This window comes from Vidua chalybeata, chromosome 2, assembly GCF_026979565.1.
Source record: "Vidua chalybeata isolate OUT-0048 chromosome 2, bVidCha1 merged haplotype, whole genome shotgun sequence".
Classification (NCBI taxonomy): domain Eukaryota; kingdom Metazoa; phylum Chordata; class Aves; order Passeriformes; family Viduidae; genus Vidua; species Vidua chalybeata.
This window is the reverse complement of record NC_071531.1, coordinates 64,974,636-64,994,673: the sequence shown is the minus strand read 5'-3', so window position 1 is coordinate 64,994,673 and position 20,038 is coordinate 64,974,636. Positions and strand designations below refer to the sequence as shown.

General features: G+C 46.2%; 1 protein-coding gene across 1 annotated transcript in view; it reads left to right on the top strand.

Moving 5' to 3' along the window:
- Positions 1-20,038, top strand: part of CLPB (ClpB family mitochondrial disaggregase) — a 73,919-nt gene that overhangs the window by 8,116 nt on the left and 45,765 nt on the right. Inside the window, exons 3-4 of the mRNA XM_053935847.1 lie at positions 7,247-7,333; positions 19,413-19,516. Coding sequence (XP_053791822.1) covers positions 7,247-7,333; positions 19,413-19,516 — 191 coding nt within the window. The remainder of the gene's footprint in view (positions 1-7,246; positions 7,334-19,412; positions 19,517-20,038) is intronic.

The window sequence follows — 20,038 nt, the reverse complement described above, 5'->3', positions numbered from 1 at the left end:
TTGAACACTTACAAGCACGGGGCAGCTACAGCTACTCACATGTCTGTATTAGCCTTTTCATGCTTGGGTTGTAGCTCTTTGACTTTTCCCACTCTGTGTGCTTCACCCATGGTGGTTTTGCCCACCCTCTGTGCCCCCAGACCTGCTCTCAGAGTTTGCTTTACCTCCTGAAACTTGTATTTATAAGGGCTTCCCTTTGATTTTGAAAATTTATTTCCAGGAGTTTCTCCTTGGCTACTGGCCTCTCTGCATGGCCTGTTTGTGCTATCAGGGCTAGGGTTACCAGGATTCCTCCAGGATCCTCCATGGGCTGGGAGCAGCTTTCCTGCCTTGAGAGCTGCTGAGAAATGCTGTTCCCTTTCCCTTCCCTTCACTTTCCCCACAATGTGCTGGCCTATATGTTTTCATGGAGCACCATGGTGTGTTACCGTTCCTGCAAAGATGGTGAGGGGTGAGAGACATCAATGAGTTATCTCCAAGAATACAGCAGCCGCATCAAGGGGTTTCAAGCAGCTCGCTGTGTCCTCCTGTCCAAGCAGATAATTTCCTTGGCAGGAGAATCTAGCAGGAATTGTGCTTTCATGTTCCATCCCTGAAAATCTTTCAGGGATTGTTCAATTAGGATGTTTTCCTTCCCCCCTACTTCTGCAAAGCAGAGGGCAGTTCCCAAGAGGGTGAGCACATTTGAGGGTGTCCCACACTCTGCAGTTAAACAGTAACATATTGGGACAGGGCCGGGGGAAATGTCTAAGAGGCTGACAGAAACAGAAGCTATTGTTTTTGCAAAAGTTCAAGTTTCCAGCTTCCTCTTCCTCCACCTGTCAGGATGGAGTGCTGGGCATGCTCCCAGCACTGAGCACAAACTCAAACATGCCCTCTGGGCTCAGCAGTGTCACCGAGTCAGTCACCCAGAACCCCAGTGACGGGGTGAATAGAAGGCACATCTGTCCGGGGGCAGTGGAGGGGAGAAGGCTCATTGCTGCCAATGTGGGCTCTTTATCTCTTCTGTGGGGATCAAAGTGCTAACGCCTTGGGAGCTGCTGTCTTGAGGTAAAATAGGGCATATGCACAAAGCAGTAGGTGCTGCTCTGCCCAGATTCCTTCAGCAAATTCCAGAGCGGACAATGATATTCATAGAATCAGGGAATCACAGAGTGGTTTGGGTTGGAAATGACCTTAAAACTCACCCAGTTCTGACCCTCTGCCATGGACAGCGACACCTTCCACTAGACCAGGTTGCTTCAAGCCCCATCCAGCTTGTCCTCCAACACTTACAGGGATGAGGCAGACACAGCTTCCTTGGGCAGCCTGTGCCAGGGCCTTACCACCCTCATAGGGAAAAAATTATCCCTAACATTCAATCTAAGCCTGCCATCTGTCAGCTTTGTGCCCTAAAACCATTACAAAAAAAAAAAAAAAAAAGTTTTATTGAAATCCCTTAAATATGAGTACTTCCTCAATCAGAAACAGCACCAGCTCTGGCTCATGGTTCTTCTCCTGACTGGGTCTTGAATCACAGAATCCCAGAAGAGTTTATGTTGGAAGAGACATTTAAAGGTCATCCAGTCCAACTCCTGCCAGGGGAAGGGACATCTTGGTGGCACCACTGCAGTCAAAGGACAGTTTGTTATTTGAGAAACACTGGAAATGGCGCTAATAGAGCTGTATCCATGTGAGAAACTCCTTAGGAGGTGAGTGTCTTGGATCTTACTTGGTTAAAATGTGGATAAACATCCTAAACATTGATCAGAGGATTTTATTTAATTAAAATAAAATACTCCTGCTGGTAAATACATTTGGCTGTCTGGGATCTGAGCAGTGGTCTTGGCTTTATCGATTGTCATATCATTAAATCAGGCAGAGGAAAAATAAATGGTGGGCCTGAAGACCCTGAACATAAAGTTCAGTTGTCTGAAAATCTGTTAAGTTGCTAAGCATCTTGCAATGATTTAACAAAAAAAAAAAAAAAAAAAAAAAAAAAAAAAAAAAAAGCAATCCAGCTCCTAAATGAAATGTCAATGCATATTATGGTAGATGATACGATACAAGTAATTCCCTCACTGGACTCAGTGATGTGGCATTCCAGATGCTTATGATGATCTAGATTCCTGAATGGAAAACTACTTGACTGATCCTAATACCTTTGCTCCAAGCCTGTAACCTAATCCCAGAGGAGAGACTCCAGCATCCTTCCTGTTGGATGCACAATGATTAAACAGGTTTGACTCCCAGACTAGGATCTTTTTCATTATTATTTTTTAAAGAATGAAGATAAGTCATTATTCAGTATGTCCTTCCAGTGTGTCTGTAGAGAAAAAAGCCTTTCAGTACTCACAGGTATTTTTCAGTGGCTCCAAAGTGCCTTGAGAATTCTAAAATCACAGGATGATCGAATGGCTTTGGTTGGAAGGGACCTTAAAGATCATCTAGTCCCAACCCCTTTGCCATGGACAAGGACACCTCCCACTAGATCAGGTTGCTCAAAGCCCCATCCAACCTGCCTCCAGGGATGGGGCAGCCACAGCTTTTCTGGGCAACCTGTGCCAGGGCCTCACCAACTTCAGAGGGAAGAACTTCTTCCCAATATCTAATGTAAATCTCTCATCTTTTAGTTTAAAACATCATCTTTTTATTTTAAATAAGGGCTGATGTCCTGTCCTTTGTCTCAAAGGGAGATACTAAAGAGTTACACTGCGGGTCCGATTTATGAGAAAACAAATGTAACAGAAGGGGGTTGACTTCACACTGACATAATGCAGGGTTAGATTGTATATTGGGAAGAAATACCCATTCACTTGTCTACCCCATCCCTGGAAGTGTTCAAGAACAGGCTGGATGGAGCTTGGAGCAAACTGGTCTAGGGGAAGGTGTCCCTGGCTATGACAGTGGGTTTGGAACTGATGATCTTCAAGGTCATTTCCAGTCCAAACCCTCCCATGAAATGTTAAAACTCATAACAGGTGAAATTAAGACTGACTCTTTGCAGCAGAGAAACCCAGTGTCTGGCAGAAGATGACCAGGACGGTCTCTCTGCCCCTTTAATGTAAAGTAATATAAATACCATGGTCAAGTGCAAATGGGCCTGATGCTTTGCAAAATTACATCAAACTCTGCTGAGGATGTTAATCAGTGGTTGGTGTTGGGCTTTAAGGCTTTTATTGCCAGGCAAAAGTTCCCAGCCTGAAGGGGTTTGTGTGCCTCCATCCTGGCATAGCTGATGCCTTCTTACCTGTAGTTTTGGTGTTGGGGTTACCGTGCCCCTTCTGGGTTCTTTTTTCAGGCTCCCTCTCCCTTGTCATCAAGATGCCTTTATTTCCTGGATTTTCTGTGGCTATTAGGCTGTCACAGTGGCACACTGTAGAAAGAGTGTGATATGAATGTTACTGCTTTCACATGACTTTCAAATGGCCAAGTAAATACAATGAAATTCAGAAATAACTTGGACATGTTGGTCCACACCACTCTGAGAGACAAGTGGAAGGGGATTGGGCATCCTAGTGTCTGGGAAAGGGTTTTTGGAAGCAGTCAGGGGGAGACAGTAAGATCTCTGCCATTGCAGCATTCTGACCAGCATCCTGAGCTCTGGTGCTGGTGGGAATGGCTCCTTAGGATCTGGGGAAGCTGGGTGTGGAGTTTGTTCATGCAGTGCCAGCGAGCGAGCAGTTTTCCAGCTGAGGGAGCAACTCCCTGTGCCTGCTCAGAGGACGTGGCACAGATGGAGCTGTGGTGTGGATTTCTGCTGCAGGCAGTGTTCTTCCAGCTGGAGCAGGTGATGGTGTGACCAGCAGTGGCCATGGGTCTGAGTCAGGCTACCTTATCTCTGTTGTGAGTGCAAACACCTCTGTAAGCAGAGCTGCAAAGGGAGCTGATCTGTGCAGATAGCAATCTGCTATCCCCTGTGTGTCTGGGCACATCTGGCCTCACCAGGACGGAAAGCTTTGCGGCTGCACGGGGATATTTCTCCTTTCACTATTCTGTTGTCTGAGAGTGCTCTTCAGGCAGCAGAACTGGCAGCACACTCTTGACATTCATTTGCAGGGATGTGGTGCTGGCAGAAAGAGAAAGCATAAGGATATTTCACAAATTCTTCATAGAAAGTGTTGTCCAGCCCTGGCACAGGCTGCCCGGGACAGTGGTGGAATCCCCATCCCTGGAGGGATTTAATAGATGTGTGGATACAGCACTTGGGGACGTGGGTTAGTGGTGAGCTTGGCAGTATTGGGGAATGGTTGGACTCAATGGTCTCAGGGGGCTTTTCCAACCCAAATGATTCCATAATTCTATACCATACCCTGTGGAGGGCCAAGGCTGCTCTTGTGCAACTCCCCAGATGAGTTTACTGGGCCACTGCATAATGCAGGAGCTGCAGCTTGACCAGTGTTAGCCATATGCAGGGTTGTGTAGATCCAAACCCCCATAAGGCTGTAGGTGAACCATCCCTGCTCTCCATCACCCTGTTGGGTGGTTCTTCAAGTATTAAACCACATAGAAAAAGGAAATAAAAATTGTATCTGGAGTGGATTCTGTGTGAAAATTTGTTCTTCAAGTATCAGACTTCTTTGGACCAAGGTCCTGTTGTTGACCTGCCTTTACCATTGAACTTCAAATTGTAACCCTGGTAAAGAGAGCATAAAGCTTCTGTTGGTGCTATGATCATTTACAGTGGTCACAGCCTCCTGAATCACAGTTGGGAGCTACAAATTAAGACTACCAGTTATGATTCTAGTATTTCAGCTATTAGGTTTCTGTCCAAGTGTGTAATGAACAGTTCACAGCATCCAGAACCACAGCACTAGTGCTGGCCACTCCTTCTGTCAAAAAAAAGGTGGTCAAATTGTCCACCCAGACCCATTACCTGTGTATCATAACACAACTCGAGTCAGAAGAGTTCACCAACATGCTTCTGTGTAGAGCTTGGCTGAAGCCTGTTCGCTCTCAAGCGCCAGTCTCTGTCAAATAAGTTCAACTGGAGAGGAATACAGGCTTTTTATTCAGGTGATGTTTATCTGGCTGGTTTGTCCAGTCAGTGGGGTGAACTGTGTTCAGCTGTGTTCAAGATATCAGCCAAAGTCCCGGCATTGCTGTTTGGATGGAAATAACTTTAGTATTATCATACCATATATCATACTGCTGAAGGGTTTGGTTGGGAGGAAGCTTCAAGACTATCTAATTCCAACTCTTCTGTCATGGACAGGGACATCTTCCACTAGACCAGGATGCCAGAAGCCTTGTCCAACCTGGTATTGGACACTCCCAGGGATAAGACAGCCACAGCTTCTTTGGGCAACCTGTGCCAGGGCCTCACCACCCTCACATCCAGGAATTCCTTCCTGATATCCCATCTAACCCTGCCCTCTGTCAATGGGAAGCCATTCCCTCTTGTCCTGTCACTTCAGGCCCTTGTCCAAAGTCCTCTCCAGGTCTTTTGGAGCCCCTTTAGGCACTGGCAGGGGCTCTAAGTTCTTCCTGGAGCCTTCTCTTATTTAGGTTGAACACACCAGGTGTCCCAGTATATGAGTGTATTTGTTCCTTGGGATAAGTTTCTAGTGAAACTACTGTGAAAGTTTCCAATGAGGTGGAGGAATGTTGGCAAGACACCCTGGGTATATCTGTGAGTGTTCCCTGGACTAGCATTCTTGCTTTCCTTTTTTTTTTTTTTTACAAGTATAGGAAGAGGAATATGGTTCATTTACCTCCTTTTCACTCATTCTGTCCCAGCACTCTTAACCAGTGAGAGCGTTGCCACCAGAGCAGACCAAGAGCAAGGAATTTGGAAAGACTGAGTTCGGATGTGTACCTCTCTAGGTCCTTAAAGAAGTGATCTGACTTGTTCAGTGCATGCAAACAGTCACACCTGACCCTTTTCTTGCCTGGGATTCTGGGCAGAATTTTAAGACTTCAAGTGGTGCTTGCACAAGTGGAACATGGCTGCTGTGTTCACTTGTATCTCTCCGGAGCAGCACGGAGTTTAATGACAATTCTTCCGTTATAACTGTGTGGAGGATGCACTGTGCAAGGACAGCTTCACCCAGAAAGGAAGATGGAAAAGCCTTAATTTGTGAAAAGGATTAACCAAGGGGCAAAGAACTGCTGACTCCTGTGTGGTCCCTTCTGCTTTCTAAAGCCTGACCCATGGCTTCCCTGTCCTGGTACTGGCAGCACCTTGCTCCTGCAAGAAAAATGGGTTTGTAATCATGGATTTGGTTGTGTAGAGGGACCTTTTACATAGGCAGAAAGTGGCAGGACGTGGGAAAATTGCTTCAAACTCACAGAGGGGAGATCTAGATTAGATATGGTGAAGAAGTTCTTCCTTGAGAGGATGGTGAGGCCCTGGCACAGGTTGCCCAGAGGAGCTGTGGCAGCCCCCTCCCTGGAAGTGTCCAAGGCCAGGTTGGACAGGTCTTGGAGCAACCTGGTCTAGTGGAAGGTGGCCATGCCTATGGCAGACAGACACCTTATCAGGCAGAAGTGATGGAACAAGATGGTCTTCAAGGTCCCTTCTAGCACAAACCCTTCTGTGAATCATTCTGTGATTCTATGACTTGAACATGCAGGGTTTAGAGTTGTCTCATTTAAGTGAGCACTGTAAAATTTGTGTCTCAGTTCTGAACTTCCTTTCTTCCTCGTGGTGTGCAGAGAACTATCATTTCATACTGTCTGGGCTCGGCACATGTTTTAGGTTGAGATAAAGTATCTGCTGCAAAAACCTGTCCCTTGCCATTATCTTGCAAAAGCTGAGAAAATTTTGGAGACATTAGGATAGTTTAGTTCCTAGTATTTTTGGTTGGGTTGTCTTATTTGTTCTTTTGATGTATGAAGAAACTGCGAAGTATCTGCAGGTGGCAGTGAACCTCCAAAGGTTCACTGAGCTGCTTCTGAAGCCTAATGGGTGCTTTGCAGCCAAAGGATTCAAATGTCATTGGAATTCGGGTTTTTGTCAGTTTTGCTGCTGATTGGTCCTTCAGAAATTAGACTGAACAGAATAAATAAATAAACAAACAAACAATACAGAAAGCAAGATGTTGGCATTGCACCCTTTGAAAGGAGTGGGATTGCCATCACCTGGTATGTTTGTTTAGGTTGGGTCACCTTTGAACTGAATTGAATCAACTTCATGTTGGGTCTTCTGGGCTGTGCTGGAGCAGGTGCCTGCACAGTAAAACATTCCACTTTCCCTCATTAGCTCTGGGATGCTTGAGGTTCTCTCATTATATCTGTTTCCTGACCATATCTCTCCTCTTTCCAGGTTGTTGGAAGAAGGCACAGATGTGAACACAAGGCACAAGCTTGGCTGGACGGCTCTCATGGTGGCAGCCATCAGCAGGAACTCCAGGTATGTGCATTTCAGATCGTGGTGACTCACTTCAGCCTTTTCCTAAAGTCATACTAAGCTCTGTAGAGGATTCCCATAAAGTTTGGGATGTGCTGTGAAGCTTAACCTAAGGGAGCTTGTCACTCTCCTTATGCCCAGTATGTGGCGTGACAGATCGGGGCAGGCTGCTCCTCAATCCCATGGATGTGACAGCTGAACTGATGGTGCCATTCCACAGCAGTTCTCAGGTTTTGGCCATGGATGAGCCCATACCTGTGGCATGTCATTGTGGTGGGTACCCCACCAGCCAAAATCGCTCCTATAAGAGCTGTCCCACCCCTTCTCAATGGTGAGGCTGTCACTGGGGCTGAATGCTGTGCCCTTGCCCCACAGTTCCCATGATGATCACTCTGGCTTCTTGTAACCTTTTAAAGACACTCCTAAATATATTCAGTCTACAACTAAATTCAATTAGGTTTTTTTATTTAAGGAAAAAAAGGAGAAAAAAAATCCAATTTTGGAAAATGTGGGACAGACGGGAGAATGAGCTTTGATGTTACAACCTCTCAGGGATGCTTTACTTAGTCACAAGTTCATAAGCAAAAAAGCTTAATTACTTGGGAAAACACAGGATTAAAGCAGTGCACAAAGGCTGAATATCCGCTCTCGGGTGACACTATCCCAATCCATGTGCTGAGTTCGTGTGTGGTGCAAACTTTGATGTGTGCTATGACAAGCTGAAAGTTGTGACCTCCTCAGGGAGCTCCTTAAAACAGGCCCAGAGGTGGGGGCTTGCAAATGTTTGTTTAACTTTGATGTCCGAACAGCAACGGGCTCTGTTATTTGCCTGTCCATGAAGGGATGGGCTTGGGAGCCTCCCACCTTTCCCAGTGGACAATGGTCAGCAGCAGAGTGTGACGACTGTTGACCATTCCGAGTGACTGGTGAAGCAGAACAGGACTTCCCGAGTTGCAAAGGCTAAGGGGAGACAGGGAGAAAGGCTGTTCATGGGACAATAATTACCTAAAATCAGGCCTAAAATCAAGTAGAAATGCTAATGAAAACATCTTGACAGTAAAAAATGTGTGGACTCCAGGTTGGTCCCTTCTGAGAGGGCAGAGTCATCACCACGTCTGTCTTTGTTGTGTACCTGGCCAAAAGAAAAAGGGTTTGGCTGTGTTGGGCAAATTCTGTTTATTTTTCCCACATTTTAGATGAATACTGACTTAAAGTGAAAATTAAGAAGACCTTGAACACTTGAAGCTCAGTATAACTTTTCTCCAGATAGCAGAAGAATAATTAAGATACTGTTGGACTTAGTGAACTTAAAGGTCACCTTTGTGATTCTGATTCTGTCCTTTCTGGAGGCAAACCTAAATGCAAGCCAGACTTATTCCGTATTGTAACAGCTCCGGCATTGTGCCAGACAAGGTTTTGGCCTTTGGCCCTGTTTCTAGACTTGTAATGTCCACAGTGCAGAGTGGGAAATGCATTGAGCTAGAACATGACCCGCAGAGAGTTTGAAATTCCTTACAAATGGTTTGCTAATGGACCTAGTCCCCAGGGTGAACTGTGTAACTGAAAATAGATGTTGTGGCCAGGGTGTAATGGGGAAGGAGGAGTCAGAGGCACAAGGATGCAGGATGGTTTTGTTTATAGAGTATGGTCCCTCTGTAAAAGGTTATGCTCCAAATCTTCATTCTCCAGCCACAGCAACTGATCTTAGAATCACAATCACGCATTGGAAGGGACCTTGAAGATCATCCACTTCCACCCTTCTGCTGTGAACAGGAGCACCTTCCACTAAATCAGGCTGCTCCAAGCCCAGTCCAGCCTGGTCTTGAACACTTTCAGGGATGGGGCTGCCACAGCTTCTCTGGGCAACCTGTGCCTGAGCCTCACCATTCTCTCAAGGTAGAATTGCTTCCCTATATTCAATCTAACCCTGTCCTCTGGCAGTGTGAAGCCATCCTCCCTTGTCCAATTGCCTGTGCAATCCACCTGATGTGATGGATTTGAAGTTGTTATGACTTTTGGTCCTTAGCCTCTCAGGCCAGCAGCCTCTGGAGAGGTGGGCTGGGCTGTCCCTGGCTCAGAAATGGCTGAGGTGCAGCCAGCTGAACAGGACCTACAGGTACTATTTGCCTGCAAAAAGATCAATGTCATTCCAATGATTAACTTACTGACTCTCTCACCACTTCCTTTTTTATGGCTGCTGATACCTCCACAGGTTCCTCAGCATGGTTTTGAAGGGCTGGGATGCTGGGAACTGAGATGAGTGTTTTCATCTAATAAAAAAGAAACCTTCATCCGCAATGCCTTTCCAAAGGTGTTTTTCAGAGAAGAACGATGTTTTCAGTCTCCATTGTGTGCTGGAGATTTCTGTGACCCGTCCTTCAGTTTTGTCATGTTTCCCAATTTCCACAACCCTTACTCTTCCAATTAGACAGCCCCAGTCCATCTGTTTAATTTCATCCCAGAGGCACTGCTTTAATGATTTCTGTCATTTGCCATCAGCTACAAGATGAAATCCAGTGTGCTGGAAGGCAAGTTTGGGGTCCATCTTTTCTTTTTACAGCAAAACATTTACCATCTTCTTCCTCTTGGAAATGTCTTGTATCCAAAATGTGGGGAGGCATTAAGAAGCATTCTGCAGTATTCCCATGGATAGGTCTCCAGGAGGAGACTGATGTCCGCCTGGGAGGGGAGATACAATAGTGGATCTAGTGGAGACAGATATTTAGGGTTTCTTTTTAACATGAGACAGAGTCAACGTCCAAGTTCTTTGGCTCCATGATGATACATGTTGTAACTGGGTCGTGGGCTAAAGACACATCAGCTGTGACCATGTTTACAGCAGCAAAGGAAGGTTTTATGCTGTAATTCCTATTGCTGCAGGAATAGCATTGTCATATTTTTAGTATTTAAGCTTTAATTAAATGTATACTCAGAGCTATGTGGAGTTTGTGTATTTGTTAAAATAAGCAATAAAGCTATCATAAATGAAACCCCAAGGCAGGTAGGACTTTAGCTGTATGACTGTATTCTGTAGAATAGTGACCTTTTCTATATCTGGTTATCAGCTACTCCGGTTTTCACCAATTCCACAGAAATAAAGTGACAGTGAAATATCAAGTCATCTTAGCCTTCTCTGAGGCAGAGAACTACCTGTGTGGTACGGGAAACTAAAGCACAGAGCAGCATGGAAAGTCCGAGTCCCAGTGGGATAAGTTTGAGTAGTTCTAAAAAACACTGGAACCTGCTTCTGCTCACATTCAACCATATTGGCACAATCCCTGGGCAGCAGTTCTGAAGGAGGGGGCTGAAGCATAAGCATAAGTCTGATGAGGAGTGGCTGAGGGAGCTGGGGGTCTCAGCCTGGAGAAAGAGAGGCTCAGGAGCGACCTTCTCACTCTGTAAAACTCCCTGACAGGTGGGTGGAGCCAGACGGAGATCACTCTTCTTCCAGGTAACAAGGGACAGAGAAAAAATGAAACATCCTCAAATTGTGCCATGGGAGCTTGAGGTTGGCTTTAGGGAAAATTCCAAACTTGAAAATATTTTCAAGCCCTGGAAGAGACTGCCCAGTGCAGTGGTGGGGTCACCATCCCTGGAGGGATTTACAAGTCATATGGAACTGGTACTTGGGGACAAAGTTTAGTGGTGGCCTTTTTAGTGCTGGAGGAATAGTTGGACTCAATGATCTCAAAGGGGTTTTCCAACCTAAATGGTTCTGTGGTTCTGTGATTTTAGGGCTTCCAAAGTTTCCTGCATGGCTCAGGTGGTGGGGAGGAGCACCTGAGTGCACTCACAGGGATTCCTTTCTCGGAATAAATTCAAGTGCACTTCAAGCCTGTGCAAGGCTCCATAAAGGCTTTCACAGTAGCAGCAGCAGCAATGCCCATGTTTTAATTGGACAGAAGTGCTCCAGCCCTTATAGCATCATTTTGTCCCCCTCTGGACTCACTCCAGCAGCTTCACATCCTTCTGATTTTGGGTGGCCCAGAGACGGAGGCACAACTGCATGTGGGGTCTCACCTGAGAGAAACAAAGGGTCAGAATTGCCCCCTCCTCTGCTCTCCATGCTGTGGGATGTGCCCAGGGCATGGGTTTCTGACAGGGCATGTCAGGACATGTTGAGCTTTGTCTTCCTGTTTCATTGAGGGCTTTAGCCTCCAAATTCCTCTTGACTCATCCCCACATCATCTACTCATCTTAATTTTCTTTTTGCAACTTTTACTTCCTGCACTCCCTTTCTTCTTCTGCCTTCCTATTCAGGTCTTTGCATTTCTTCACCTTTGCTTCTCAACACCTTTCTGGGAATGACCAATGTCTGGTGACTCCTCCCTGAGCCTTGGCTCTCCTTTTTCTTCTCTGCCTTTCTGTGCAGATCAAAGGAACTGTGGGTCAAAGGTTCTCCCATGGAACCAGAACCAGCAGGCCATGGCCCAGCGTGGCCTCGTCCCATCCCTCATGATCCTCCAACCCTCCTTAGGGAGAGGAGTCAGGAAGTAATTTGTTCCTTGCCTCTGTGTACATTGCTGGGAGCTGTGTCCCATCCACATGTGCATTGAAGATGCTATGTGGCTGTTTTATATTGGTAATGACAATTCCTCATGCATTGTGATATTCTAGTGGGCTTGTTCTGAGACTGGTGAAGGGTGACTGATCTGGAGCTGTTCCATGTCTACAGGCAGTGACATGATGAACTGGTGCAGTCTTGTTATCTATATTAGGTACATACATCTGTTCCATGGGGTTTTTTTCACTCCTTTCACTTTAGGCAAGTCATCCAGACCTCTCTGCAGGGAAGCTGGAGAAATACCCGAGTACCTTTGGAAGAAAATAGGACCCAATGTGTCACCTGTCAGAGAGCTGAGGAGTTGGGTATGGGTTTCAGCTGTGATCACAGAACGTTTGGAGGGCCTGATCCTACAAACTGGGACATTGACTTTCAACCACTCCCTTTTTAGGTGTTTTTGATGAACAGTGACCACTTGGCTGTTCCTGCAACTGTTATTCACACCTCTGTCTTGGCAGCACCCCCATCTCAGACGCCGGGGCATGAGTGTCCCTGTTTTCAGGGATGAACACCATCTGATGTCTTGCAATTCAGGCACAATGTGATGCTGTCAGTTAGCAGGTTCCTGCACCTCTCCAAGTCATGGAAATGGCTTCTCTACACATTTTCTTACTGCTCCAGGCAGGGAGCAGGGCTTCTAACAGTCCTCAACTCCCTTGTGTGCCTTCACCATGCTTCTGAAAGATGATTAACCCACTCTTAAAGCAAACTGAAGAATATAACAATTACCACCCTTCAAGATTTATTTTTTCCCCTTTCTTTGGATTCCATAGTCCCTTTTTATCCCTTTTGGAGGAGTCTGTAATTTTCATCTGGGTTAATAATAGCACATCACAATGCAAGAGATTGCTGTGGCTGCCTGGCTTTCTGTGCCATAGGTAGATGTAAACATGGTCCTGGGAAGGCACACATCCACATTTAGCTTAATCTGAGCAACAGTTCCTCCCAGCCCTCCTGCTGTGCTGAGTTTTACACAGTTAAGCTATAACCACACAAGGATCTTCTTTGTGTCCAGGCAGGACATGTGGCTCCTGCCAGAGCTCAGGGCAGCCGCATATCAAAACCCAGTCAGGCATTTGCATTGTGCTGATAACACGTGGTCATGGGGATCACCAGGCTTCTTGGTTCACCAACCCCAGCTGCCGGCGATGGTCCAGGCATAACATTTCTCTTGACGCAGCCCCAGGCACCTCCCACCATCTCACCATTGATTTCCCCACCCCCTGTATTGTATATATGTATTTATTTATTGAACAATATGTTAGTCCAGCCATTACAAGCAGAAAGCACTTTCCCCAATCGATTGAACTGCCCAGCCAGCTCTAGCTCAGCATTGCCCTCTGAGTCATCACCAGGGTCAATTTAGATTTATATTCATGCTGATGAATAGGCTCTGCCTCTAATCCAATCAAAACTTGATCAGCAAATTAAAACTCAGCTTGTTGAGGCTGTTGAGCACAGGTGAGTTATGGAGGGAAGCTGGAACAGCCCAGCTGGACAGTGGCATCCCACTCCTGCTAGGATCTGGTGTAGGGTGGTGTTCTGCCCCAGTGCCTCATAGCAAGAGGAAGAGCACAGAAAGTGTATGGGCCAGAGAATCCCTCATTTTAAACTCATCCATCGTGGGGTGGTTTGGGTTTGGAAGGGCCTTAAAGTTCATCTCATTCCAATCCCCCTGCCATGGGCAGGGACACCTTCCAGTAGACCTGGTTACTCCAAGGTCCATCCAACCAGGCACTGAACACTTCCAGGGATGGGGCAGTCACAGCTTTTGTAGGCGGCCTGTGTCAGGACCTTGCTACCCTCACAAGGAAGAGTTTCTTCATAGGAATGGAAGAATTTCCCATCTAACCCTGCCCTCTGTCACTTTGAAGTCATTCCCACTTGTCCCGTCACTCCAGGCCCTTGTCCAAAGTCTCTCTCCAGCTCCCTTGGAGCCTCTTTAATCACCTGGTTTTGCAAGTCCCCTCCTTTCTTCCAGGAACATTCACATGCTTTGCATCGCTGAGTACAGTTCTTTTGCATTTTCATGGCACTGTTACCTTTCCTACAGGGTAATTTGCTTGAATGTCCCGTTATGTGCGAATTTAATAGGTGCAGTTGATAGCTGTGATTCCAGGAGTCTAGCTGATGGACAAATGCCCTGGAGGGGTCGGCACATCCCAAAAGCAGGAGATGCAATTGAAAGATGATTGGAAAGGAAGGCTGGATGTGTGATGTGTTGTTATTAGACTAGTGCCAGTATTTTGGCACAGCAGATTTTGCCAGGAAGTAATGATATCAGTGCTTATTATTAAACTTGAGCCTCCCAGCCATTGTAAGAGCTATGGAAATGTTTCTTACCACAGGGAATATGGTGCAGAGGGTAATTCACAGGGAGAGCAGAGCAGTTCTGCCACCATCACCTGCTACACCACTCTCAGACCACCTTGCATCTAGCAGTTGTGGTCCTCTGCTCAACTTCTCACGGAAGGTCACTTCCCAGAGAAGAATGCTGAACATGTAGGCAGTGGATGGAAAGGACAGGGCTTCCTCCATATCCGAGAGCATGTGGAGGTAGTATCTGATGGAGTGCCTAGGAAGAAGAACGCTCATTTCAGTGTAGTCACTGAGCGCACGAAAGGCAGATGGATGGAGTTATCAAGAAAATGACAAATCCTTTTCTACCATATGATTCGCTCAGTACCTGTAGCTCACTCATGGGCCACAATGTTGTGGTTTAAGGTCCTACACTGAGACTTAGGATCATTTCCCTTAAAATGAGCCAGATTCGGGGACCTGAAGGTATATGATAGCCTGTGAGCTAAAATTGAAGTAGAGTGGTCTTTTTGGTGGTTATAGCCATGAGAATGGAGTCCAAGAAGGGTGGTTTGACCATATCAGAAACTTGACTACTTGACTGATCTGTGAGGCTTAGCTGCCTGGTGGGGATGCTGGAAACCTGATTGCAATAATCACAGTAAGCCAGCTGTTAGGGCAAGATCATCAAAGGCTTAATTGAAGCACATAATTTCTTGCCTGACGGAGTCACCAGTCCTGTCACTGCCAGGGCAGTGGCTGCCCAGGGCAGTGGTGAAGTCCCCATCCCTGGACAGATTTAAAAGCCATGATTCTGTGATGTTTTCTGTTCAGTAGGTAGATGTCCATCTCCAACAGCATGGAAGTTGTCAATACAGGTCCCATAAAATAACAGGACATAACCTGCCCTGCCGTCTTCCATCCTGCACCTCCTACTTTCATGGGGACCTCCTCTTCAAGGTCTTTGATTCAGTTCACTTGATGACTGGGTTGACCACAGTAGCACCAAGTACTGGAGATGTAGGATGTTTCCAGAGGAATCCAGCACTGGATTTCCAGAAGAACTTTGTATAGATCAGTGACCTGTGATAGTGCTTTGCCAACTGGAAAGACTGAATGTGGTGCATCTCCCTCTGTTCCACAGTCTTTGACAGATGGCACAGTGCCAGACAGATTATAAGGGTAGGTCTGTCCTACCTAATGACCAGAGGTGGGAGAGCCTGGGCGGGTGGCCTGTGGCTACATCTATTCTGGATGTCCAAGGCCACACACTTGGCCTCACGGGGCTTTTCTTGCAGCCAGACCGCTTCCCTGCTTTGCATTTTGCTGCGACCATAGAGGGAAGTGGTAACGGTCCAAGTTCTGAAGCAGAGGTGAGAGTGGAGCTAGGCAGGCTGAGCAGCCCTTCCTAGAGCTGCTGAAGGAATTTCAGGATACATTTTGTGTCCTGTGCCCCCTGTCAATGGTCCTAAGGTAGTCCAGAAGGATCTATAGGTTTGTTGTGGCACTCCTACATGGGATGTCCTCACTGATACAGCCTTAAGGAGCAGTGTAGCAAGATAGTGTAGACATGGAGCAGATATTTGCATCAGTGTCTTTTCCCTGGCATCACATTGTCTCTTCTCAGATCTGTGGCCTAGGGGCAGGGCAGGGGTTGCACTGCCATAAAGGCCTGAGGATGACACAGTGAAGTTGTCTCCCTGGAACTGTACTGAAGATTGTGGGTTGCACACTAACCCTTCAAACAAAATCAAAACTACTTAGTGAACTGAGAGAAAACTCAGGCTCATTGAAGAAATTTGTGTGGTAAGAGTACATCTGTGATGAGAGGCTGCTCTGGGCTTTATGGCTTTCACTGCTATGTCTGAAAGTAGGTGAGGTGTTCTACCATCAAGAAAGATGTCAACCTGTTGGAGAGGTACACAGGAGGCCATGGAGGTGCTCCAGGGGCTGGAGAGAGGCTGAGAGAGGTGGGGCTGTTCAGAAGAGAAGGCTCCAGGGAGACCTTAGAACCCCTGCCAGTGTCTAAAGAGACTCCAAGAGACCTGGAGAGGGACTTTAGGCAAGGGCCTGGAGTGACAGGATGAGGGGGAGTGGCTTCCCATTGGCAGAGGGCAGGGTTAGATGGGATACTGGGAAGAAATTCATCCTTGTGAGTATGGTAAGGCCCCAACACAGGTTGCCCAGAGAAGCCGTGACTGCCTCATGCCTGGAAGTGTTCCAGGCTTAATTGGATGGACCTTGGAGCAACCAGGTCTAGTGAAAGGTGTCCCTGCCCATGGCAACGGGTTGAAATTAGATGAGCTTTAAGGTCCCTATCTAACCCAGAGCATTTCAGGTTTTTGTGATGCCCATCCTTAGTGCCTGTTCTAAGCCATCAGGTATCTAATATGATCATGGCTGTGCAACTCGATCAACTCAAGAACCTGTGCATTGCAGCATGCTTCCAATGACTGAAAAGGGGAAGGGTCATAATTGGAAATTACTGTTTGCGGAATAAGAGCCAGAACCTCTCAACCTAAATATTATAGAACAAACTATATAACTATATATACATCTGCACTCCATTTATATAACTATATAGTTTGTTGAAATATATATATATATATATATTGTTGAAATATGGATATAAATGGAGTGCAGATGTAAATGAGCTCTGTATGTTCACAAAGATTACCTGAAAGGAGAGTGAAGCCAGGTCGGGGTCAGTCTCTTCTCCCAAGTAACAAGTGACAGGACAAGAGGAAACAGCCTCAAGTAGCACCAAGGGAAGTTTAGGTTGGATATTGGGAAAATTTCTTCCCCAAAAGGGTTGTCCAGCTCTGGCACAGTCTGCCCTCGGGAGTGGTGGAGTTCCCATTCCTGAAGGGTTTAAAAACATTTGGATGTTTGACATAAAGATGTAGTTTAGGGGGGAATGATGCGTAAGATTTTTAGCTTTTTATATATTTTATATATTTGTAGCTTTGTAGGTTGCTAAAACATAGCTGTAGCTTCTAGTATTTTTCATATCTTTCCTCCCTACATTTAGGAACAATAAGGTAACCTTATAAACACATTCCTAAGTACTATTCAGTCTTATTCCAAGAAGAGAACCAGCTACAAGGACATTCTCTTTTCCAATCAGAGTCTGTACCAGACATAATAGAAGTGGGACAGAAGAAACCTCTGGACTGCTTCCAGTGGAGCAAGACCCCAGGAATTATTGCCTAACCAACTAACCTTTTAATTGGACAGTATATGATAAGCACACTAATCAACTTACCTTATAAGAATTATAGAATTACTATACCATGTGCAGTTTTCACCACATTGTGTACCTGAAAGCTTTCAAGTAAAGATTTGCTTTTATATTCACTTTAACGTTGTTGCAAAGATCTATTATATTTTCCAGGTATCAGTGAGCTTGACAGTGTTGGGGAAATAGTTGGACTCGATGGTCTTAGAGGGCTTTTCCAACTTAAACAATTCCATGATTCTATATCCTGCCCCCAGTCTTGGTGCTGTGCTCACTAGAGGTGACTTTATACAAGGTGAGGAGCGCACCAGTGCTAGTAAAGAGCCGGCCTCTGCTATACCATGCTCAAATAATGAGATAACCACCCTTGATTCTGCTAATGCATTTATGGGGTAAATGGAAGAGGAGCTTAAGTTAAATTCCAGATGTGACTTGACAAGCCACAGCCTGCAGGTACATGTCAGGCTGTGGCACACATTGCTGTCAGCCTGTGAGCCATGTCACTGGTGATGAATGCTAACAAATGAGTTACTGTCTAGTTGTCATGGGAAGCCTGCATGCTGGAAAAAAATTAAGAATTACCTGGCTTCAAGCTGCTTTCAGAAGGAGTGAAAAATTTAATTCTGGCCTGATGATTGTTTGGATTCAGAAGCAGAGAGTGAGGACTTCCACACCAAAATGGCCTGGGCAGTGCGTCCCATGTCCCACTGCAGCATGTTCATAATGTGCAACATTTGCTGGCAGCTCAAAATCCAGTCCTGGACTGATCCCCAGCTCCATGGGCAGCAGGGCAAGGGAGAAGCTTCTGACCCTCTGCTCCATTCCAATGAGACCCCACCTGCAGAGCTGCATCTGGCTCTGGGGTCCAACCTCAGAAGTATGGGAAGCTGCTGGAGTGACAAGGTGAAGTGGAGTGAAACTGCTTGGATACACTAAGGAGATGCTCCAAGGTCTGGAGCACCTCTGCTCTGGAGACAGGCTGGGAGAGCTAGGATTGTTCAGCCTAGAGAAGGGTTCAGGGACACCTTAGGGCCCCTTCCAGTGTCCAAAAGGGCTGTAAAGTTCAAGTCATAGAATCATAGGATTGTTTGGGCTGAATGGGTCTTAAAGCTCATGTCATTCCACCCTCTGCCATGGGCAGGGACACCTGACACTAGATCAGTTTGCTGCAAGCCTCAGTCTGGCCTGGAACACTCTCAGGGGTGGAACAGCCACGGCATCTCTGAGCAACTTGTGCTAGAGCATCACCACCCTCACAGACAAGAATTTCTTCCTGATATCCAGTCTATCCTCTATCAGTGGGAAGCCAATCCTGTTGTACTGTCACTCCAGGCCCTTTTCCAATGTCTCTCTCCAGGACTTTTGGAGCCACTTTAGGCCCTAAGGGGCTCTAAGGTCTCCCTGGAGCCTTCTCTTCTCCAGGCTGAACAGCCCCAACTTTCTCAGCCTATCTTCTAAAGCAGAGGTGCTCCAGCCCTCTGAATATCCTCAGGGCCTCCTCTGAACTGCTTGCTGTGGAAGTTGTTTGCACTTCTTGTGGTAGGATGGCACCTTTAGTGTCAGAGGTGCAGGTGCTGTACAGTTGCCTCCCAAAAGCAATGTAGTTTTGCTTCCCTTAATCTGCAGAGTGTTACAATAATCCTCCTTTTTTGCAGGGACAGGGGTGGCCTTGGAGCCAAGGTCTGTGTCTAGCAATATGCCTTGTGCGAGAAGCATGTTCTGTGCATGTCTCCTCAGAAGGATTGCATATCTCTACAGTGTCACCCCTTCCTCCAGTGCCTCCCCCATCTCATTCATGTTAGCATATGCTGGTGGAGCTCTATTTGATGAAATGTTCAGTTACGGTCATGGGTTAACTTCCCAGGAATGTTTACATTCCCAGGAATATTTGAAGAGGGCTTTCTTGAGCACTTCTCAGTCTCTGAAGGGCTTCAATTCCTCATCTACTACTCCTGCCTTACTTTCCTTCTGTTTTGTGACAGTGTGGTAAAGGCTCTGCTCACAGCTAATGCAGATCCAAACCTCGGGGATGATTTCAGCAGTGTGTATGAGATTGCCAAAGAAAAAGGCCTCCATTCCTTGGAAGGTAAGATGGTTTTTGTGTAGCTACCGACATTTGCTTTTCAGGTCTCAAAATTTTGTTTCCTTACCTGACCTCATGGGGTTTTTTTAGATCTTGTTTCATCTTCTTCCATTTAAATGCAAAGTAATTGGGGGTACTTGGGTGAATATGTGTCTGAAGAGGAAAGAAACATTACATAGATATTATATAGAATCAATCCTTCCATTTACCAGAGATAAACTGGTTTTATAAAGCCAGAGCTAAATACAAAGTCAGAGATAGGAACGTCATTCCATTGACTTACATGCAGCTACATCCTGGGGAAGGGAAAGGGTTCAGGGCAATGTATTCCACCAGCAGCCTTAATCCAGATCTTATCAGGAGCTGTGAAATGAAGACAGACTTGGCCAATTGAAATAAAGCTGAATGATGCAAAGTGGTTGCAGTGCCTACTGTTGGGTTTGGGCAGGCATCAGTATCAGCTCTCAGCCCTAGATGACTTTCCTTGAAAACACGGTCATTTTCTGTAGAGCCATGTCATCTCAT